The 24857-nt window shown below is 44.7% G+C and overlaps 1 protein-coding gene and 1 non-coding gene across 15 annotated transcripts in view; both read right to left on the bottom strand.

The window, feature by feature from the left end:
- Window positions 1-24857, bottom strand: part of LOC126091654 (serine-rich adhesin for platelets) — a 443990-nt gene that overhangs the window by 253732 nt on the left and 165401 nt on the right. For all 14 annotated transcript variants that reach the window (XM_049907085.1, XM_049907086.1, XM_049907090.1 and 11 more), the window contains one exon: window positions 8138-8281. In XM_049907085.1, the coding sequence (XP_049763042.1) occupies window positions 8138-8281 (144 nt within the window). The remainder of the gene's footprint in view (window positions 1-8137; window positions 8282-24857) is intronic.
- On the bottom strand, window positions 24469-24543 carry Trnat-ugu (transfer RNA threonine (anticodon UGU)). Its single transcript has one exon. It is a non-coding gene; the product is annotated as a tRNA-Thr (tRNA).

Genomic DNA, 24857 nt, shown 5'->3' with positions numbered 1-24857 from the left:
CGTCGATCGTCTGCTGCCGTAGCCCATTAACGCCAAATTTTGTCACTCTGTTCTAACAGATATGTTAGAATTCGACTTCTTCGGTTATTTCATGCAGTGTTGCTTGTCTGGTAGCACTGACAACGCTACGCAAACCCCACTGCTCTCGGTCGTTAAGTGAAGGCCGTCGGCCACTGCGTTGTCCGTGGTGAGGGGTAACGCCTGAAATTTGGTGCTCTCGGCGGACTCTTCCCGCTGTGCGTCTCGAAATACTGAATCCTCTAACGATTTCGGAAATGAAATATCTCATGCGTCTAGTTACAACTAATATGCCGCGTTCGAAGTCTGTTAATTCCAGTCATGCGGCTATTATCACGACGAAAACCTTTTCACATGAATCGTCTGAAGACAAACGAGAGCTCCACGAATGCACTGCCCTTTTATACCTTGTGTACGCGACGCTACCGCCATCTGCATATGTGCGTATTGCCATCCTATGACTTGTATCACCTCAGCGTAGAAGGTTCACCGGGTGTCGTAGATTATCTGTTTACGAGATTTTTTTAATGGATTTGTTTAGCATTGTCTTGTTATATTTAGCGGCTTACCATGATATCTACCAAATCTTAAGGTATCGTAATCGTCAGTGTCTAATTTTAGACAGCTTATACATCACCAAATATTAAATCTACATATTGGATTCCATGCAACATCGGCGATGGCCAAAACGGTGCAAATGGTTCAAATGGCTCTAAGCACTATGGGACTTAACATCTGAGGTCATCAGTCCCCTAGAACTTAGAACTACTTAAACCTAACTAACCTGCCCGAGGCAGCTTTCGAACATGCGACCGTAGCGGTCGCGCGGTTCCAGACTGAAGCGTCTAGAACCGATCGCCCACAGCGGCCGGCGGTCAAAACGGTTTACACGAGATATGAAAGGTATAAATGGTTGTCACTTCCCCTAAAATATCTGGCCGCAGGCCACAGAACTTGACTTTTTAACAGGTGGCCAGGAGAAATCACATAAGTTTGAAGCTGGAAATCTGAGGCACTATTTACAAACAATATCACTTTCCTTACATCCGGCGAACTAAAAAAATACAGAGCAGCCACCTGTTCACGCGATACGTTATTCGTCCTGTTGTCGGCACCCCTCCATGTTCGTCCTGATTCTGCCAGGGGAGCCTCTAGACATTATCATACAGTTTCGCGGCTAAAGAATGATAGCAAAATGAGCTGCGGCGAAAACGAAAAGGGACTGCTAGACTCACTGAGAAACTACTTGTTTTGTATTAGTACGCGACTGTGTTCGGCCTCATGTGTGGCCTTAGATTGTGACAAATTCCGTCAGTCTGATCATATCAGAGGTAACGTAAGAGCAGTTTACAACGCAAGTTTTCTTGTACTTCCCCCAAAGGGTAAAAACGTGGAAAACGACTAGAAGAAAAGTTTTCAGCGGTGGGGAATATTACGGGGACATTTTTTCCCAAAGCTTCTCCATAATCTTATTAATAACCCACTACTCAAATTAGACTACCATGTCAATTCAAATCACAAGTGATATACGTAAGTATGCATGTAACTGAAACAAATACCAATGATTGTAAATGTAATAGGTACTTTTTCGTTTTATTTTTATATGGTGGTGAAGGCTTTGTGCAATTTTCCTGTGAGCTGAGTCTGCTGGCTGACTGCGATAACGCGACGGCCAAAGGGGTAGAATAGCAAGCGGGTCCTAAAACAGTTTTTCGCTAAAAGGCAGCGCTCCTGGTAGGTATGCTTTGGGGATAGAACTCGGCCGCGCGAGAGGACGGGAGACAGAACTCGACAAGATGTAAACTCGCATAGTGAGGACAGCTACAAGAATGCGTCCTAAAAAGATAGTGAACTGCACGGGGATAGGAAAACACGAGAGGAATCTGGCGCACTCAGAAGAGATTAGCATTAATTGATGTTATGTTTTGTAATAGAGCCCAGGATTGGCTCACCAAAATTATTGTTGTAGGAGGAATGAGAACTCCCGAGTGTCTACGTGGAGCTGCTATCAATGGGCCAAACGTGAAACCAGCCTCGTAGTGGGAGAGATTTTTTTGCTTTCTCACCTACTCTAATGGAGAAATGTATGTTGCTGGTTAATCACTGCAGATTTTTTAAGAAGGAAGAGATTGGTAATATTTTTACGAATTTTTCGTTGGACAGAACTTGGAAGGCCCACAGTGATTGGTTAACGAAAATCCAGTGTTGCCAGACCCAGCAAGATTTTTCTATGGCAAGAATGTCGGGACTTGATCTTAGAGCTCCAAGAGCAAACACTTTGTCTCCGTTTGCGCTTGCAGCAGACAACGCTTTAGTTGGCGGTCATGCTGAGACGGCCTCAGAATCAGTCACAGATGCTGTGGCCGAATTTGTAACTTTCAGCTACCATTGCTGCCAATCTCTACATCTGAGTTTTAGGACAGTGATAAGCATTTGTGCAGCATTTGGTACACACGACGTGTCAAGGCTGATATCTGGGCATCTGTTTCGAGTCAGAGTTTTGCTTCTCTGATTATTAATTCATGCACTCAGCTTGTTGAACTCAGCATGTGCTTATGCAAGGTAACTGGTGCAAACATGTACTTTTCTGGGTCTTTCCTTTGATATATTAGCTAGTTTAGCAATCATTGGCGGTTTAAATGGACACAACTAATCATACATCATTATCATTTCCTTTCAGGTTTCGCCGACCTGTGCCAAGGTATTATCGCGTATGTGTGATCCGTTTGAAACACTGTGCACTTAATAATTACTTGTATTATCTATACAAGTCCATACGTTTTAGCAACAAACAGAATTTTATTGTTTCTTTCCATAGTTAGACGTAACCCTTTCTCATTATATGTATGTGAGCCATGGTATCCATATTTCATGTTTGATTAGGACTACCCTGTACAAATTCAGATGTTCAATGGTATCCGTTGCACGATTTCGTCATAACATTCCATATGCTGTTATTGGGAGAGGTAGGTTCGCTGTATAAGTCACCGGGTTCAGATCTTAATAGCATCACAGGGAATGCTCAGCTGTAGTCTCATAGAAGGAGCGATACAGTATCTATGGACACAAATGGCTCTCCCACTTTAAAGGCGGCAGCCACTAACTGAATACAACTTCTAAAAGCTCGCATAAATTTGAAGCGAACCCGCTTTCCTTTATATCTTACCTCCCACACGTCATTTAACTGGCCGAATGCAGTAAAATAAACGTAACAATATGCTCGGCCCACGACCTGATTCCCTTTAGAAACTTTGGCAATCCTTACGGGAAAAGATCAAGGTCAAATAACAGTGGCATACTCATTTGGCGCAATAAATAGTTCTTCAGCAATCTGAGCATCTCTTGCTTTTTGTCGTACCTTGCATTTGTATTAGAGCAGTTGGAAGTCACAAGTATTCATTACTGAGTAACGAATATGCTACGAGACTCGGAAGTATCGTTTCACTACTGCCTGTAACGTTTCTTTAATCACATATTTCATTTTTCGCACTCAGTCCGAGACTGATTTCGGCCGATTCTGCAGTTTTCGTATTCCTTCAGTTCTTTATCCTCGGTGGACTCAGAGCAAAGGGAACTTTTCGTTACGCGCATGTCTTGTTCTGCACACGCAGTTCGTGCCAACTCGGTAGTTTTCGTGCACCTCCATTTACTTACTGTCAGCAGGCCAAGTCGATAGTGACACAGTGTACCGAATATATTTTGTCACTCAGCAAGTTTTCTGACCCGCGAGCACTAGGTGTTCAGTTTGCCCGTACTGCGAAGTGCGCAGCGCGCTGTCTTCAGAGACAGGAATGTGAGCCAGACCCAGATCGAACCGCACGGTGGACTAACGGCGAGAGGAGCGGTCAACCAGAGTGCGCTTTGCAAGCGGTTTCCCAAGCTCGTTTAGGCAGACGTTGGGTTAGTCCCTGAATTCTGTCTCAGAGAATACGATACACAAACAGCTGAAATACGATGATACACAGAGGAAAATTTGCACGACTCACGGACAGACATACGGCTCCATTCCCTTAGGTCACCTTGACGGTTGTGGCATGAGGAAAGGTGTCTGGCCACAAAGTTTAATAATAACGTAAAATTTTCCAAATCCAGGAAATTCTGACACTGTATTAGACGTGATAAATGCTACTGAAAAGACACAGTTCGCTTCTGGATCTGGACGAATCGGCACTATTCGCTATCCTTCATTTCTTTACTCCCTAATATGTTCCGTTAGTCTTGCGAATTTAAACGCCATGAGAGAGCGATAAATGGAGTTGGAGTGGTTCAAATGGTTCAAATGGCTCTGAGCACTATGGGACTTAACAGCTATGGTCAGCAGTCCCCTAGAACTTAGAACTATTTAAACCTAACTAACCTAAGGACAACACACAACACCCAGTCATCACGAGGCAGAGAAAACCCCTGACCCCGCCGGGAATCGAACCCGGGACCTCGTGCTCGGGAAGTGAGAACGCTACCGCGAGACCACGAGCTGCGGACATGGAGTTGGAGTGAGTGACTCGTGTGCGAACTGTGCATTTCCACAGAGGCTAGTTAGATCGATCTATATTTCTTTCAAAGCGTTCAGAATGACTGTAAAATTAATTTTTGATCGAAAATGAATGGAGAGATTAGTTCTGTTTTAGAACGACTCGTTGATGTTATTGTTGTCTTCAGTCTCAAGATTGGTTTAATGCATCTCTCCACGCTAGTCTATCCTGTGCAAGCCTTTTCATCTCTGAACAACTGCTGCAACTCACATTCATTTGGACCTTCTACAGTTTTTAGCCCACACTTCCCTCCATTATCGAACTGACTATTCCATGATGTCTCAGGATGTGTCTTGTGAATCGATTCCTTCTTTTAGTCAAAATATCCCACACATTTCTTCTTTCCCCAATTCTCTTCCCTACCTCGCCCTTAGTATCTATCTTCAGCATTCATCTGTAGTGTCACATTCGTTTGTCGTCCACAAGGATATACTCTAGACAAAGACCTTAAGAAAAGACTTCCTAGCACTTAAATTTATCTGTACACGTACGACAGCATGCTTACTAATATGTTCCAAAACGCTGAGCATAAAAATGGGATTTTTCCAGGGCTCACAGTTCAGTTTCTGTTGGTGGTAGAAGGTGAAATGTTTTGGATAGCTCTTGAACTAGGGACGCTTTGTATAGGCAACAGAGGGATCGTCTTAGTATCACTAACCTACAATACAGGGTGAAAATATTAATTACACACTTCGATCAGCTTAGACAAATGGAGCATATCGGTTGGTTCTTTTTGCGTTTCATGTGGTCCGCGGTGGGCCTTAGGGTGTTTACGGAAGCCATTTAGGTCATGAACGGTTCCTTAGAAATAATGAAAAAAGCGCTTTTTACAACTTTTTTTGTACCGAAACCGAGCCACGGATTCTTAGACGGCTTTGCGCAGCAGATAGCTGGAATTTTTACAGTATATTCCTAAGATTCTAATGTAGAACAGTCTTGAAATGTTTTTTGATATCTTTATCCGTTTCCGATGTAGGGAGCTTCAGAGTCACCACACTTCTACATGAAAAATACACATGTAAAGTCCGGTCTGCGAGGATACCTAACTAATTAACAACCACAGAAAATGTTTTTAAATTTTAGTGGTACATTCTCTAGGCATCTACGTAGAAGTGCCATCTTCCTGTTTTCAAAAATCTTTATCCGCTATCGAGAAACAGCGTAGACTGCTGTGCACAGCAAACGACTGCAATTTTTACGATATATCCCTAAGATCCCGATCTCGAACAGCCTTGAAAAATTTCTTTATATCTTAATCCGTTTTCGAGATAGTGAGGTCCAAAGTTGCCCTGCTTGTACACGTAAAATATACATGTTAAATCCGGTGTGCGGTGAAACGTAATTTATAAAGTGACACAGCACGGAGAAATATGCTGTAAAGTGTTCTGGGAACCCCATTCTGTAGTACTGAAGCACATGAAGAACCTTTTTGCTAATAAATTCCGATATAAGATTGAGAATTAGATCTGCGTTATTTCAATTTCACATAGGTAACTATCAAAGCTTTTCTGACCAATACATCTCTTTTCGTATGAGTGACATGCCCTGTTGCAGCAGGGAAAAGAAGGGAGCCAGCGGAAAAACGCTCCTACGAGAGCACAAAGAAAGGCTAATATGCTCCTGTTTAAAAGACTCCGGCTGAAAAGTGGGGCATTAGCTGCCTTAATCTATCTTCCTCAGCACCTTTACAAATTTTCCCAGTAATTTTGGCATGCGAACATCTAGCGCTTTTTTATCTGAGAGAAGGAGATAATGGCACTGGAAAAAGAAACGGAAAAGTAATAAATACCGGACGATAGTAGAAAGTGATTGTGGTATAGAAAAAGCGAAAGAGACAATGGTAGTTTGAGAGAAAGAGAGGCACACAGTGGAAGTAGAACACAGTGAAGGAGAAAATGCCCTTGGGAGAGGAACAAAGAAAAGGAGAAAGTGAATGTGGTTGAGAACCAGTTATAATGAGAGAGAGTAATGACAATGACAACGAGCAAGAGGGAGGTTGTGAAAGTGAGAAGAGACAGCAGTAGTGGGAAGGAATGAATGAGGCAGTAACAATAAGAGGGAGCAAGAGGGGGACAGTGACAGCGAGAGGAGCCAGTAGTAGTTGGACAGAAGGAAGGAGACTGTCAGGTGCACTGATCCATTTCAGGTGTGGATCACCCCTACCCAACCCCAACCGCCCTCCCGCGTCGTAATGTAGCACGCTGCTCGTTGTTCTAGTTGAGTAGGTCTTCCGTAAACCAGATACATGCAAGGATAAAGCTACAGCGATACATGTAACACGAAACGTGGACTACCGACCAATAGAAAAAAAAATTACGTCCAATGAGTCGACTTTCATACTGTTACCTACTGCGGACATATGTTTACTTACTGACAACTCAATATGAAGGGTGAAATACAGACTCTCTTCGGACCGTGAAGCACGGCGGACTTTCTGTAATGATTTAAACAGTCATAACTTTCGCATGGTTTTGCGGACACACACTGAAACGAAATACAGCCATGGAGGTGTAAGAAAAGGAAGAAAGTTTATATTTCTCGGATTGTTTCAAGGGTGGGAAAGGCAATCGGCATGAGCTTTGACAGGAACCATTCTGGCATTAGCCTTTAGCCATTGAGGGAATCATGTAAAGCCTAAATGAGATTGTTTGGACGCTGATTTGAACCGTCCTCCTCCCGGATGCGAGTCCAGTGTACTAACTACTGTCCCACCTCGCTCGGAGGTGTATGGAACCATTTCAGGAGGCCGTATGTATTTTGCAGCGCAGTTATTGTTCTCAATAGTTGAAAGGGTCTAATGTGAAGATAAGTCCCTCCTTGGACACGGCCCGAAATTTCCACCTATTGGACGGTCTGTATTATAAGAGTAATTAGGATTATATTACTATTCTTCAGCGTCTCTCAGAGAACTTATTTTCCCTAAGGAATGATGCGAGTATCACATTTGTTTGACCTCCTCTAGGCATCGCTTCGCTGAAGGATTTAGCCATTTTCGGTCGTTAAATGAGGTCCTGCACCGTATTAACCTGAGTGGACAAGAGTCGTAGAAAGACAACGGGGCGCGGATCTGTCGTAGGCTAACGAAGCCTATGCTGTGTGTTGTCTTAGTACAGTGACGGCAGATATGGATTCCTGACCCCCAAAATGCAAATCGGCGGCGAGGTAACTGTCGTCCTGTGATGTGACTTACACATATAGAAAGACTGTTTCAGCGATACTGAAGGCCCACCGTAGACAATGTTGTGCACAGAAAACCGAATTGTTGTAAAATCGATAAGCTGTGACTAATGCGACTGTGCCGCCTATCTTTCCACGTTCAAATTCGATTGACTGGCGACAAGCTGCCATTTTTACAACACAGCTATCTGTAACAGACTGCTCAGATATAGAGCCTACACTCGGGCTGTCGGCCGCACAATGTTCGGACGTCACACACGGCACATTTTCAAATGGGACAACCCTTCCCTTCATTTTTGACCACTCAGTTTAATTGGGTATTGATCTTTGTTTTCTAATGCCTGTATGCGCCAATATCGATCTGATGACACGGGTGGAGCAGATAATGAGGCAGAAAGGGAAACACTTACCTGTTCTACGACCTGTCCGTCCTGCTGGCGGACGAAGCTCTCCTGCGTGACCTCCCTGGAGTAGCTCGTGACTGCTGGCGGCTGCTGCTGCTGCGGCGGCGGCGCCTCAGCCACTTGGTTGCCATTGTCGTCCAGGGGCTCGTCCTGCGACAACAGCTGAATAAGTTTTGCGCTCTGATCATGCTGGTGAATGTTATCAGTGGCAGACCGCGTAATGTAGGAAACGTTTCGGAAGACATGGGCAGCACATTCGGCTGCACGGGTGTGTGATCGCGAATCATCTGGTACATCTACATCCGTACTCCGCAAGCCACCTGACGGTGTGTGGCGGAGGATACTTTGAGTACCTCTATCGGTTCTCCCTTCTATTCCAGTCTCTTATTGTTCGTGGAAAGAAAGATTGTCGGTGTGCTTCTGTGTGGGCTCTAATCTCTCTGATTTTATCGTCGTGGTCTCTTCGCGCGATATACGTAGGAGGGAGCAATATACTGCCTGACTCCTCGGTGAAGGTATGTTCTCGAAACTTCAACAAAAGCCCGTACCGAGCTACTGAGCGTCTCTCCTGCAGAGTCTTCCACTGGGGTTTATCTATCATCTCCGTAACGCTTTCGCGATTACTAAATGATCCTGTAACGAAGCGCGCTGCTCTCCGTTGTATCTTCTCTAACTCTTCTATCAACCCTGTCTGGTACGGATAACACACTGGTGAGAAATATTCAAGCAGTGGGCGAACAAGTGTACTGTAACCTACTTCCTTTGTTTTCGGGTTGCATTTCCTTAAGATGCTTCCAATGAATCTCAGTCTGGCATTCGCTTTACCGATGATCAACTTTATATGATCATTCCATTTTAAATCACTCCTAATGCCTACTCCCAGTTGCTGACTTGCTATATTGTAGCTAAATGATAAAGGATCTTTCTTTCTACGTATTCGCAGTACATTATACTTGTCTACATTGAGATTCAATTGCCATTCCCTGCACCATGCGTCAATTCGTTGCAGATCCTCCTGCATTTCAGTACAATGCCTTTCCTCTTTTGAGCGATTTTAGGTGTTCCTCTATCCCTCTGTCGTCTATTTTGATATCTAACATTTTGTCATCTGTGCGACGATCTAGAGAAGGAACTACAGTGCAGTCTTCCTCTGTGGAACAGCTTTGGAAAAAGACATTTAGTAATTCGGCCTTTAGTCTGTCATCCTCTGTTTTCAGTCCCATTTTGGTCACAGAGTGCCTGGACATTTTGTTTTGATCCACCTACCGCTTTGACATAATGCCAAAATTTTCTGCGAAGTCAGTACATAGAACTTTACTTTCGAATTCATTGAACGCCTCTCGCATAGCCCTCCTCACACTACATTTCGCATCGCGTGAGTTTTGTTTGTCTGCAAGGCTTTGGATATGTTTATGTTTGCTGTGAAGTTCCCTTTGCTTCCGCAGCAGGAACTCGGTTGTTGTACCACGGCGGCTCTTTTCCATCTCTTACGATCTTGCTTGGCACATACTCATGTAATGCATATTGTACGATAGTTTTGAACGTATAAGGTGCAAACTACCTTATGATATGCGGCGGAGGGTATTTTGTGTACGTCTGTCAATTTCCCGCTTTCTCGTTCCTGAACGATTTCCGGTTAAGTCATAGTCTGAGCTCGAATCGCCTTGACTTTACCTACAAGGTCTTTTCGCGAGATACACGTAGGAAGAAGCAATGTATTGATTGGCTAGAAACGTAAGCTCTCGGAATTTAGCAGTAAACCACTCTGTGATGCAGCGTCTGCCACTGAAGCTGGCGGAGCATCTCCTTGGGGCATTCACGCTGACTAAAAGAACCTGTGACGAAAGGCGTCGCATTTCTTGTAGAGTTCTCTATGTCCTCTACCAGTCCCCTCTGGTAAGGGTCCCAGGCTGACGAACATTTTGCAAGTATCGGTGGAGCGACGGTTTTGTAAACTGCCTACACTTCTTGAGGATTCTCCCATTAAATCTGTTTCGCATCTACTATTTGTACGTTAAGTTTTATGCAGTCGTTCCACTTTAAACCATTCCATAGACAAACTGTCAGATATGTAATGGTTGTGACTGATTCCAGAGCTTGTTCGGCAGTTGTGTATTCATACAATAACAGATCATTTCAGTTATTTATGCGGTATATATTACATTTATTTATGTTGAAGGTCAATTGCCAGTCCCAACACCAAGAGCTGACACTTCATGTTTTTTGGAACAATTTTTTAGCGTTACGACTTTTCTACATCAAATGCCAGCTTCATGGAGTTCCCATTATGTCATTTATACACTACTGGCCATTAAAATTGCTACACCACGAAGATGACGTGCTACAGACGCGAAATTTAACCGACAGGAAGAAGATGTGGTGATATGCAAATGATTAGCTTTTCAGTGCATCCACACAAGGTTGGCGCCGGTGGCGACACCTATAACGTGCTGACATGAGGAGAGTTTCCAACAGATTTCTGATACACAAACAGCAGTTGACCGGCGTTGCCTGGTGAAATGTTGTTGTGATGCCTCGTGTAAGGAGGAGAAATGCGTACCATCACGTTTCCGACTTTGATAAAGGTCGGGTTGTAGCCTATCGCGATTGCGGTTTATCGTATCGCGTCAGTGCTGCTAGCGTTGGTCGAGATCCAGTGACTGTTAGCAGAATATGGAATCGGTGAGTTCAGGAGGGTAATACGGAACGCCGTGCTGGATTCCAACGGCCTCGTATTACTAGCAGTCGAGATGACAGGCATCTTATCCGCATGGCTGTAAAGGATCGTGCAGCCACGTCTCAATCCCTGAGTCAACAGATGGAGACGTTTGCAAGACAACAACCATCTGCACGAACACTTCGACGACGTTTGCAGCAGCATTGACTATCAGCTCGGAGACCATGGCTGCGGTTACCCTTGACGCTGCATCACAGACAGGAGAGCCTGCGATGGTGTACTCAACAAAGAACCTGGGTGCACAAATGGCAAAACGTCATTTTTTCGGATGAATCGAGGTTTTGTTTACAGCATCATGATGGTCGCATCCGTGTTTGGCGACATCGCGGTGATCGCACATTGGAAGTGTGTATTCGTCATCGCCATACTGGCGTATCACCCGGCGTGATGGTATGGGGTGCTATTGGTTACACTTCTCGGTCACCTCTTGTTCGCATTGACGGCACTTTGAACAGTGGACGTTACATTTCAGATGTGTTACGACCCGTGACTCTGCCCTTCATTCGATTCCTGCGAAACCCTATATTTCAACAGGATGATGCACGACCGCATGTTGCAGGTCCTGTATGGGCCTTTCTGGATACAGAAAATGTTCGACTGCTGCCGTGGCCAGCACATTCTCCAGATCTCTCACCAACTGAAAACGTCTGGTCAATGGTGGCCGAGCAACTGGCTTCGTCACAATACGCCAGTTACTCTTGATGAGCTGTGGTATCGTGTTGAAGCTGCATGGGCAGCTGTACCTGTACACGCCATCCAAGCTCTGTTTGACTCAATGTCCAGGCGTATCAAGCCCTTTATTACGGCCAGAGGTGGTTGTTCTGGGTACTGATTTCTTAGGATCTATGCACCCAAATGGCGTGAAAATGTAATGACATGTCAGTTCTAGTATAATATATTTGTCCAATGAATACCCGTTTATCATCTGCATTTCTTCTTGGCGTAGCAATTTTAACGGCCAGTAGTGTATGTATTGTAAACAGTAATGGTCCTACAACTTTTCCCTGGCGTACTTTAGTAATTTTAGATCTAAGTATTTCTTTCTGTTAAGAATGTCACCCAGAGTTCTAATTGCTAAAAACTCTAGAATCCACTATCAGAGCTGATTTGATATTCCGTGTGCTGTGTCCTCGCCAATGGACGCAACCGGAGCTGGCGTTGAGATAGTTTCCGACTGGTGCCACTGGCGGCGCTTTGAAGTTCGCCGCCAACCACACTTGCGGCCGAATCAGCAACCTCCTCGCTGCTGCCAATGAGTTGACTTCGGCAGTGTGGTAAGCGGCGGTCACACACAGAAACGGACGGTTCATGTTCGACATTGGCTTACGACAGTTCTAGTACGGAGTTCCATGGTTGCAGTTTGTAACTACAGATCGTAGTAAAGAGCAGCCTGTGAGACTTAGTCTACAAGTGAAGTCGCCTTAAGCCTTCGCATAGGGACAGGTGTTTACTACAGCCATTGACAGTGTGGAGGCCAGGGCGGACGTAGTCTTGTTGACATTGTATTCAATGACGCACACTCACTTGTATCTGTCCGCAAGCACATCCGACGAGTTGCTGTACAACCTTAGTTGTTTACTGCAGTGCAATAAAGTGTATGCTCGTATTTGTGTATCAATAATTTGTTTGCACTGTCACAGTTCTTCCGCCCACATCGCAGCATCAAAACGCAATACGACGTGTGCGGGCCGTTGTACTCATACGAGCCGTACACGTCGCCGTACTCTCGTATTCACCAGACGACACTGATGAACCGTACTGAATGCCTTTTGGAACTCAAGGAACACGCGTTAACTTGGGCGCTGGAAAGTACTCCTTTCTAGGTCCGTGGACGAAGAGCGAGCTAGATTTTACGCGATCGTTGTGTGCGGAGTCCATGTTGATTCCTACAGAGGTGATTTCCGGTCACCAAAGAAGCCATAATACGACTATAAAACATTTTCTAAAATGATGTCAGTATTTTAAGCTTATAGTTCTGTACGTGTGTTCCATAGTGTTTCTTGAAAATAGGAATGGTCTGCTCATTTTTTTCCGGATCACTAGGAGCAGTTTGCTCCTCCAGCGACTTAACGGCAGACTGCTGCTACAAGAGGAGCAAGTCCTTTCGCATACTCTTTGTACAGGGTGAGAATTATTGAAGTATATGAAGTAAAATCGTCATAACTTCAGAACGGTTTGCGTCCAAACTGCACGGTTGACCGCGGGGCATGATGGGAATTAGTATGCACTGTATGGTTTAGCGACGGAGCCCATTTTCGTTTGGATGGGTTCGCTAACAAGCAAAACTGGCGCTTTTGGGGGACTGAGAATCCGAATTTCGCGGTCGAGAAGTCTCTTCACCCTCAACTGCTGACTGTTTGGTGTGCAATGTCCTGTCACGGAATAATCGGTGCCGTATTCCTTGATGCCACGGTGACTACCGAATGGTGCGTGAAGGTTTTGGAAGATTATTTCATCCCCATTATCCAAAGTGTCTCTGATATCGACAAGTTGTGGTTCATGCAAGACAGGTCTCGACTCCATCTAAGCAGGAGGGTGTTTTGTGTCCTGGAGGAGCACTTTGGGGACCGCATTCTGGATCTGGGATACCCAGAGGCCACTGGCACGGGCCTCATTTGGCCCGCATATTCTCAAGATGTGAACAAATGCCACTCCTTTTTGTGGGGCTATACTAAAGATAAGACGTATAGCAGTAACCTCAAACCTACTGCTGAGCTGAAAACAGCCACTGAGGAGGTCATCGAGAGCATCGATGTTCCGACACTTCAGCAGGTCATGCAGAATTTCGCTATTCGTCTGCGCAACATCAATGATGGCAGGGGTATTGAACGTGTCATAACCTAAATTTGAATATCTGCAGTGATGTTTGCATGTTGAATAAAGTGTGTGCATGCCGTAGTTTGTAATTAATTTACTTTTTTCATATAGTTCAATAATTGTTTCCATGTATAAGTATTTAGATCCAGTCGCTCTGAGCAATTTAGATTGCATTTATTTTCTGCAGTCACTTATTTCGCTATCTATGATTTGACGTTAGTGCGACGATTGGAAGGGAGAACCGTGGTAAGTTCTTTCTCCGTGAAACATTTTTGGAAAAAGAACTTAAGTATTTCGGTTTTCTCTCTGTCACTCTCCGTTTCGATGGTATTATTATCAGCAAGTGTCTGAACAAATGACTTCGATCCGTAATTTTTCATTTCCTTTTTGTAACGTACTCTCCATTTTTGCGAGCAGTTCAGTACATCTGTGTATTTAAAATGTGAGCACACTTATGCTTCTTGACTTGGGAGATAAATGTACTTTCTCAAGTTATTCATGTTAGATAATCTCTTTTAGACGAATCTTTGTTTACCTCATTCTATTGGTTCAAGTCTCTCCAAAGCACACATGTTATTTTCCTCTGGTTGTTTCTAAAAAAAAGTGTGTGGATTCCTAAGGGACCAAACTGCTTAGTTCATCGGTCCCTAGACTTACACACTACTTAAACTAACCTGTGCTAAGAACAACACACACACCCATGCCCGAAGGAGGACTCGAACTTCCTACGGGAGGAGCCGCGCAGTCAGTAAACATGAGGCCCCAAAGCGCACGGCCACTCCGCGCGGCCCTGGTTGTTCCTATTCAGCACTAGCTGTTCACTGTTTGGTTTTCATTACTACTGCAAAAGTGTGAATTTTCACTTGGAACACCAACTCAAAAATAAACTATCTCAATGTTTTTGTTAGATATCAGATATACTATATTCGACTATTCATTTCACTCGAATTACTGCATTTAGAATAATGGCGAAGAGAGTATAACTTTCTCCGATTTCATCAACCGAAGACATATAATGTTTCTTTGTCGTTTGCAATACATCTTATTTTCTTATGTTCTGATTCCCTACTAGCCTGAAGCCAAAGTCACTTAAGCGCTTTCTGTCGTCTGTGTTGACAATGAGTCAGTTAGATATACTCGTACGTTACTGGTCAGTAAGAGTCGCATCTGACACGAAGTTTTTAAGTGTGAATTCTAAGTGACAATATGCATAGCTCCGAAAATCAAGAAAATGTATCTAATGTGCAACATTCATAATAATGTCCGAAAATCAGTCTTGCTATATCTTTTGTTCTTTAAACTGGCCTTTGGAATTCTATTTCTTGTACATGGGCAAAAAATAAGGAAACCACAAATTAATTGTAATTGTGTATTCTTTTGTGGTCATTATTGAATATAACCTGAGGAAACTTCGGCTGTTTATTGACAAGGATAAAAAGGACAAATTGAGGTAATTATCTGAGTCACTTTTTTCTTCTTCTAGAATAAATAAGAAAATAAGTGACTGAGACAAATAATCGATTTGAGTTCTATATCATTGAGTACATAACGTTTCTAATATTATCCAGTCCGATAATCTGGCTTTTATATTATTACAGCCACATCAAAACCATCCTGAAACTCATCCAAAGTTGATGATTCAATAAAGACTTGAAATAATTGTGCTCGCACTCAGGAAAATGAGAAAAAGCAGAAGATATTGTTGTAGGTACTTTACATGTTTGGGCCCTTTACTATGTGTCGATAGCGACAGTTTATGTAGGAGGATCAGCATGGTTTTACTCAATGTTATTTATCGTAGATCGCTGGATCACGAAGGGTACCTAACGACTGCAAAAAAAATCAAGTGATTCCAGTTTTCAAGAAGAGTTCTAGGACAGACGCACACAATTATACACCTATACCGTTGACGTCAATTTGTTTTACAATTATGGAACATGTTTTCTGCTCAAGGATATGATGTTTTTGGAGAACGAAAATCTCATCTATAAAATGAAACCATATGGTTCCAGAGACCTTCTCAAGTCTCTGCAGCTAATATGTATGTATTGTAGCGGCACCACCGTTTAGGATAGGGAAAGTTAGTTTTGTGCGATATTCGGAGCACGAGTTACAGCCAGGTGCGAGACAGATTGCAGTAAGTTATGCATACCAGCGGTTGCGAAGGCAAATAGAGGCCACAGGAATGTAGAACTGCCAGAGAGGGCACACACAGCAGTTTACATGGCGCAAGTCACAGGCAGAATTGGGCCACTGGCCAACCTAAGTGGTGCATACAGGACTCGGAGTGGTGCATTAGTGAAACAGAGGTGCACAGCCGAGTATAAATAGGTGCCGTTTTCTAACAGGATTCATTGACGTGTGATAGCTCTCCTGGGCGGTGGGGCATATCACACCGCTGGCTACACGTTGTAACAGATGGGGCGCCAGCGTCCCAGTACACCGTGGGTCTTTGGTTCGACCCTCTGACGCTGATGCAGGGTCCGCAGTCAGCCAGCAGCAGGCTACTCTTCGGCTCACTACCACAGGCAGTCGTCTCGGCTCCCGATACACGATGGAGACTTCTGAGGCGAGGGCCGCAGATACGGACACTGGATAGCAGGTGCTTGTTGGTCACCGTGATCTCAGCCGCTCCAGCCAGAAGAAGAATGCAGCTGGCCGCCTGCAGCTCACACTGAGTGGCGCTGAGTCAGCAGGGATGCAGACTGCCGAGTCAACTGCGGCATCCTGATGATGATGCACTCTGCTGGCCTACAAGGCTGGCACGACACAGCGTTGCGTTGCACAGGCCGCTGGGGTGCTACCTCAGCATTGTGGGGCTGTGTGACGCGGACCGAGGTGACTGAAGCACTATAGTGGAAACAAATAAATCTCGCCGAGTTTTAGTATGGCACCTCCTGGTACTTATCCACTACATTTGGTGTAAATACGCCACATTTGGCGTTCGATGCCTCGACAATATGCAGATTAAGCGATGAATGAAAATTTATATCAAGGCTGTGATTCGAATCTGGGTCTCCTGCTCACTAGGCAGATGCGCTAACCGCTAACTTTTCATTTGGTTAAAGCTGCTATGCCTGGGTTTCTGGCAGAATCCCTCGTTTCATTTGATGCTGAGGTGCTGCTCCAATAGCCGGCCAGAGTGGCCGAGCGGTTAAAGGTGCTACAGTCTGGAACCGCACCACCGCTACGGTCGCAGGTTCGAATCCTGCCTCGGGCATGGATGTGTGTGATGTCCTTAGGTTAGTTAGGTTTAAGTAGTTCTAAGTTCTAGGGGACTTATGACCACAGCAGTTGAGTCCCATAGTGCTCAGAGCCATTTGAACCATTTTTTTGCTGCTCCAATACAGTTGGAGATCCTCTGCACTGCTATTCGAGTTTAGGGGGAATACCAAGTGTTCTGAGGCGTGAATGGATTGAGGAGGAGGCTTGCTGGGGTTGTCCATGCTGTTGTGCAAAGCCACTGCGCCATGGTGGGGTAGTGGTTAGCACATCTGCCTAGCGAGCAGGAGACCTGAGTTCGAATCTTGCCCTTGGTACAAATTTTCATTCCTCGCTTCAGTCTGCACATATGAATCTTCTATAAAAATCAGCATGGATTCCGCAAACGGAGATCTCGCGAGACTCAGCTCGCCCTGTCCCCCCATGAGATCCATAGCTCTGCAGACAACGGCGCTCAGGTTGACGCCGTGACCCATGACTTAAGGAACGCACCTGACATAGCCCCGCACTGCACGTCGTTCTTCACGGAACAAAATTGACAGATTCCCGGAGTACCCCAAGGAAGTGCGATAGGACCGTTACCGTTTACGGTGTGTACAAACGATTTAGTAGATAGCGTCCAATGATCTTGAAGACTGTTCGCAGATGATGCTGTTGTCTAAAACAAAGTAGCGACACCAGAGGACAGTATCGATTTGCGGAATGACCTGTAGAGGACTGATGAATGCTTCAGGCTCTGGTAGTTGACCGTGAACATAAATAAATGTAATATATTCCAAACACATAGGAAAAGAAGGCCACTAACGTACAACTCCTACACTATTGATGACAAATTACTGGAAACAGCATCTAGGAGTAACTATTCAGAGCGACCTTGCGTGGAATGACCACATAAAGCAAATACAGTAGTAGGAAAAGCAGATGCCAAACTGAGATTCGTTGGAAGAATCGTAAGGAAACGTAACTCACCCACGAAGGAAGTGGCTTATAAGGCGATTATTAGACCGATTCTTGTCTGTTTACCTTCGTTATAGGATGCGTACCATGTAGGACTAATAGAAATAGAGAAGATCCAACAAGAGCGGCGCGTTTCGTACATGATCGTTCAGTCGGACGAGAGCGTTACTGAGATGCCCAACGAACTCCAGTGGCAGACGTTGCAAGGGAGCCGTTCTTCGTCACTTTACTATTGAAATTACGAGCGACAGCTCTCCACGAAGAGTCTGGCAACATATTACTTGCTCCCACATACGTCTCGAGTAATGGTAGTTAGTGATACGTTACCAGATCTATCTTGCGCCACACCCCAGTAGGTGGCTTGCGGAGTTCAAATGTCAAATGTGTGTGCATTCCTAAGGGACGAAACTGCTGAGATCATCGGCCCCTAGACATACACACTACTTAAACTAACTTACGCTAAGAACAACACACATACCCATGCCCGAGGGAGGAATCGAACCTCCGGCGGGAGGGGCCGCGCAATCCGTGACATGGCGCCCTAGACCACGCGGCCACTCCGCGCGGCGCTTGCGGAGTATGATGCAGATGTGCAAACCGCCGGAACGAGTATTTATATGAAACCGGGAAGCAAAAGATAAAGCAATTGAACAGTTGACAGGAAGGAAGACGAATGAGAAGCAGCATTGAGCAGTGATGAATTCATCAGCGCCGGCCGCGGTGGTCTTGCGGTTCTAGGCGCTGCAGTCCGGAACCGCGGGACTGCTACGGTCGCAGGTTCGAATCCTGCCTCGGGCATGGATGTGTGTGATGTCCTTAGGTTAGTTAGGTTTAAGTAGTTCTAAGTTCTAGGGGACTGATGACCTAAGATGTTAAGTCCCATAGTGCTCAGAGCCATTTGAACCATTTTTTGAATTCATCAGCGTTTCAAGCACTGGTAAATCGTTGAAATCAGATTTCCTGAAACGTGATTGTAGCGAACTTCTCATCACCTAGGATATTCAGATTGTACTGCAGTGATATTACGAGTAGCGAAATTGGGTCGGTAGGCAGGATTGTCAGAAAGACATCGAAAAAGACCGGTAAATTATGAGATGATGAGAAGACATAACCTGTAGCTCTATCGTCTCCGACGAAGATGCCAGTTTTGTTACGAGTATCGATTGTAGAAAACACACACTAAGTAGGTAGAGCAGGAGGTCAAGGAAACTCTACAGCACAGACACCTCCTCCTTCCCGACAGTACGTCTTCAAACGCATGCTTCAGCAAGGTAAGCCGCGCTGGATTAGCCGAGCGGTCCAAGGCACTACAGTCATGGACTGTGCGGCTGGTCCCGGCGAACGTTCGAGTCCTCCCTCGGGCATGGGTGTGTGTGTTTGTCCTTAGGATAATTTAGGTTAAGTAGTGTGTAAGCTTAGGGACTGATGACCTTAGCAGTTAAGTCCCATAAGATTTCACACACATTTGAACATTTGAACATTCAGCAAGGTAACACTCCCCCTAACGCACTGCTGGTGCAAAAGTGATGCTAAGAATATACGAAAGAGATGCAGGATTCTAGTCCATGTTTATGTTTGGTAGTGGGGTGGGGCCTATATAATTACTACGTAACAAAAGGGATTTGAAATACTTTTCCAGTATAACAGCTGCGGCAGGAGAATATTAGAAGTTACGGACAGCGTACTTATATTCAGCACTCCATTCAACAGATCCGTTAGTACTACGTTGAATTAAACATCTAACTAAATTCTGTTTTTCGTTGGTAAGTTTTTTTTGGTATTTTAATGTTTTTGGTTTAGTTATCACCCGTTGAACTTGTGGCTATCTCTGCATCATTCTGGCGGTTCTATAAACCGTTCCTTCTTTCGTACATGATTGTGTAATAGTGATTGCCAAAATCGCTGCATACGGAGACACTGAACTCAATGAATCCATACTCGGAGAATGTTTAGAGCAGTGCAACAGCGGACAATAAAGGAGAATGTGTACACTTTTGTCACATATGTGAAAGGAAAAGGAAACTGCTGCACAAACGACCGCTCATATCAAGTGAGAAGTGAAAACAAGTGGAACTATTACTTGTCGACATCAAAGGACGCTATATTAGCGGTTGAATGACTACGAATGGGGAAGAAGTGTCGTTCATAAACATGTCTGTGATGTCATTGGTTGGTTGCTTGTTGCTCACAACCCTCCATCAAAACTTGTTGATGCTTTGTAGGCTTGTATGAAATTCGTATGGAGAGTAATTCCTCAGGAACGTATCCAGGTCCTCTTTGAAACCATGCTCCGATGTTTGGAAGCAAGAGTTGGATTCACGTCACATATAGTGTGGTCTGAAACAGTCAGGGACGCTTCCAAGAGTGTTGCAGGGTAACTTGTATTGAGAAATAACTGCTAAGAAAAAATCCAATACGTTGCGCCGTCTTTACCGAGTTAATTATTACTGAAGTCGACCAATCAGGCCGTTGCGCGCGCTAATTCAAGTGGCCCAACCAGGGACGATGTCGCGAGACGTTTTTTTTCTTAAAAATCGAACAAGAGAGCGATACAAAAATTGGACATAGGACGGTATGAAAAATCGAACCTGAGCCACGATCTAAGCTAGGATGAGATTTCGCAACATACTGCTCTGGGTACCCTTGCTACTACCCACTATTCAATTATAAGGGTGTTCCACTTATCTGATGACTGCGCGCGTGGGGTTGTGTTTGCCGGCCATTAGAGTCACGCAGTCAGAGCGAATGGGTGCCACGTAGGGTTGCCGTATCTGGCTGGGACCTCGTCGAGACACTCTGAGATGTAGAAATTATTTAACATAAGTATTTTTGTCTGGAACACAATTATATGGAAATTGTTGCGGCAGAAGTAGTTGGTACACCATATTTTTCGAAAGATTTGATCTTTTTCAACGAGACTTTTTTCCCTTTTTCGTATTATAAAATTTCAAGGAAGTTAGATTGTTGTTAAATTGGCACTGTTAGATTGATCCACAGTCTATGGCAGCAGTCGATTTCTTTCATCAGTCCACTGGACCGACATCAGCGAAAATATTGTTTCCATAGCGGTGTTGTGTGCGGGAATAGGAAACAAATACTCGCGTAATTTTAACAGTTGGCATTTGTGTTCAAGATTTTCGGTTTCCTTAAGAAAGCAACTCCACCTTTCTTCCATGCAATGTTTAGACTTCCATTCTTCCCAGTCACGCCTAGTTCCTGAAAAGCTTTCCAGATACATACATTTCTGCAAACAACTGTCGCCTGAAATCTTCGCAACATTTTTAGTCAGGTATATGTGTTTTTTAATCATCACTCAATCTAGGGTCCGCAGCTCGTGGTCTTGCGGTAGCGTTCTCGCCTAGTTTTTTTTATGGATACAGTTAACTGTGAAACATACATGCAAAATATTTTGCAAACATTTTTCAGTTAATTGAGTGAAAGAGACCGAAGCTTCGCGTTTTTTCAACAGGATTCGGCAAGGGCACATACGGCCAATATTTATTTGCACGCAATTCACGATGTGGTCCGTGACAAAGCCATTAGCAACAATATCTGGCAGCTCGTAGTCACGATTAACCCCCTGTGATTTCTATTTGTGGGGAGCAACTAAAGGATAAAGAGTAAATAATAAATTCGCACACGTTACAAAAAGACAAGGATAATATCCGTGAGTCAATTAATTCAGCTTCTGAAACAGAATTACATCGTGTGATGAATAATTTATTGAGTACCTACCAGAAATACGTCGAAGACAATGGCAGCCACTCGAGCACCTCCTTACATGAGATGAGTGAGTACAAAATTTATTTCCATATATTTTAAATTTAGTAACGCAACAGTAGGCGGGCGACACAACATTCGATTCGCCGGGCAACGGAGCTCTCACTGCCTGCCATCTAATGCACCATGCGTGCGGTTGTTAGACAAATGGAACGTCCTGTGTGTTCCGCCTTCTTCCACCTGAGACTGAAATGTTATGCTTGTTTGTGCCGAGGAAGAAGACGAGTTTGGTCTGTGTAGATCAGTAGTTTCGAGAGGAGCACGATCGCTTAGACGTTTCACTAACATCCGTTCGCGTGGAGTTATTTCCGGCTGACCTTCTATGTAAACTAGTAGTTTTCCCGCCTGTGCCGTTGCCTTCACATGAGGCGTTATTTCTTCTCCTGAAACGCCCCTTTAGTTGTCCTCTTCGGCACCACTGTCGTTCTCCGTAGTACATGTGCAATACAAATTTCATCATGCTGTAAACAGCATTACTATCATTCCGGAACCAGGTTCAAAATGGTTCAAATGGCTCTGAGCACTATGGGACTTAACTTCTGAGGTCATCAGTCTCCAAGAACTTAGAACTACTTAACCCTAACTAACCTAAGGACATCACACACATCCATGCCCGAGGCAGGATTCGAACCTGCGACCGTAGCGGTCGCGCGGTTCTAGACTGTAACGCCTAGAACCGTTCGGCAACTCCGGCCGGCCCGGAACCAGGTATCTACGTCACTATTGTCTAAATTCGAACAACTAGGAATGTTTGCTAACATTTCAAGGAATTAAGAGGTGTTGACAATTTCACAAAGTTAAGTTCAAAAATGGTTCAAACGGCTCTGAGCACTATGGGACTTAACTGCTGTGGTCATCAGTCCCCTAGAACTTAGAACTACTTACCCCTAACTAACCTAAGGACATCACACACAGCCATGCCCGAGGCAGGATTCGAACCTGCGACCGTAGCGGTCACGCGGCTCCAGACTGTAGCGCCTAGAACCGCACGGCCACTCTGGCCGGCCACAAAGTTAAGTGGTGGAATCACAAATAGGGAAACGAAACAAAAAATGAGTTAGCATAAACCAGAAATCCAGATTAATGAGGCCCAGGTAAACGAGATTCTTGTATAATAGGCGTGAGAAAAATCCAAAACGGTATTTGAATGCGAAGAAGTTCAGAAAGATTGCATTCCTTGAAACAATTTCATTGCACGGAAAAGACGTCGGAAATTTCACCTACATGTAGCGAAACTGGCCGACTCAAGACAAACCAAGAAAATATTCACCGTCAAAAATGGGTCCCAAGAAACCAAAGTACGATGACTAGCCAATACCCAAAAGGTCTCAAGGAAGTCACGTCACGGTCGATTCACTGGCAACTACACGGGCAATATAAAGATATAAAAATTGAAAAAATAGCAGAATAAAGTCTGAAACTAAAACACAGTCGATAGACGAATAGTGGCAGGATGAACAAGTTTTGGGAAGACACGAAGAAAATGAAGACTAAAGTCAGCCAGTGGTTCTACGTGCTCTTTAAAGGACCAAACAAAATATTTCACTTTATTTTCTTTATTTTAACGTGATCAAGCCCAACGGAACGAGCGCTGCTGCATGTTACCTATTCCATCATCTTCTATCCATCGCTGCTGTCTGCCATCCGTACTCATCTGTCGGTTGCTGGTCATCGTGGAGGCCATCCCTCCACCTTTTCCTTGGCCTTCCCGCAAGTTTCCTGCCTGAGAGGATGAATTCCAGGAGCTTACGTACTCTCTTGTCATCTTCCGTCGGAGACATATATCCAGCCCACTTAGCGGCTTGCTTCTGATGAGTCCTGCTGCACTTGCATCTCGGTTCAGTTCATCTAACTGTTGGTTGTGTCCGATCCTACATTCCCCCGTGTTGGAGTTCAACATCGGACCAAAGTTCTTCAGCAACACTTTTGTCTCAAATAAAAGAAGCTTATGAAAGTCCACTTTCGGGACACTCCTGGGCTCATGGATTGGATCAGATTTTATATAGCCGAATCTTGAACTGTCTCGAGAGACATCTGGACCGAAGCTTTTGTGTTAGGCTGTAGAAGGATCATTTTCCTTCTTGGATCATGATCTCCACTTCGCATGACGGGTTCTCCGAGGTAAGCGCTCCCACTGTACTGTCTTGTAGGACCAGTCTCCCACCCACGGGGACTGAAGTTGTCTAGTATCTTGACCATGTCGACGAGTCATAACAGGTAACCCATCTTGGCTTCGTTTACCAGTAGCCCAAATTTGCTGGCAGCCTCCCCCAGAGCGCTGGTCATTTGTTCCAGTTCCTCTGTGTAGGGCAGATATGCCAGATTTCTTCCTTCGAACTGGACCCCTTCGAAGTTGCCTTTAAAAGCCTCTCGTATGATCTTCTCAAATGCAAAATTGAACAGGGTAAGTTGTCTCTTTGCTTGAGAACGTCGCAATTTCAGAATGATCTGTTACTCGCTTTTTCATCTCCATCTTACTGTGTATTTCACTCTGGCCGATCTTTACCAGGCTGGTGAGTTTCTGTGGCATCCTGAACGCCCTTAGACAAGTGAACAGGCTCTTGCGGTGTATGCAGTCAATGGTCTTCTTCAAATCAACAAACATAATGTGTAGCTCTGTTTCGTGTTCCGTCAGTTTTTCGGTCAGCCGGCAGAGAACGAATATATGATCCACTATTTATACGAAGACAGTAACGTGCTCTCGAAAGAACAGTTACTGTTGATGACCGTGCAGCTTTTCCCTGGAATAAATGAAGACTAACTGACAACCTCAGCTGCCGACAGGTGTTGTTGATATACCTCGATGTGGACAGCTGAAAATGTGTGTCCCGACCGGGACTCGAACCCTGGATCTCCTGCTTACATGGCAGACGCTCTATCCATCTGAGCCACCGAGGACACAGATGAATAGCGCGACTGCAGGGACTTATCCCTTGCACGCTTCCCGTGAGACTCACATTACCAACTGTCCACAATGGATAGAGCGTCTGCCATGTAAGCAGGAGATCCCGGGATCGAGTCCCGGTCGGGGCACACATTTTCAGCTGTCCACATCGAGGTATATCAACAACACCTGTCGGCAGCTGAGGTTGTCAGTTAGTCGTCATTTGATCCACTATTGACCGCCCTAGCCGAAAACCACCCTGGTATTCATAGTATTCAGAAACTGCTGGCATTACAAGATCTTGGTCACTAATGTTTCAGAGTTTGTGT

The sequence above is a fragment of the Schistocerca cancellata genome, chromosome 1 (assembly GCF_023864275.1).
Source record: "Schistocerca cancellata isolate TAMUIC-IGC-003103 chromosome 1, iqSchCanc2.1, whole genome shotgun sequence".
In the NCBI taxonomy this organism is placed as follows: domain Eukaryota; kingdom Metazoa; phylum Arthropoda; class Insecta; order Orthoptera; family Acrididae; genus Schistocerca; species Schistocerca cancellata.
Note: the sequence above shows the minus strand (reverse complement) of the source record. Positions and strands in the feature narration are given on the sequence as shown.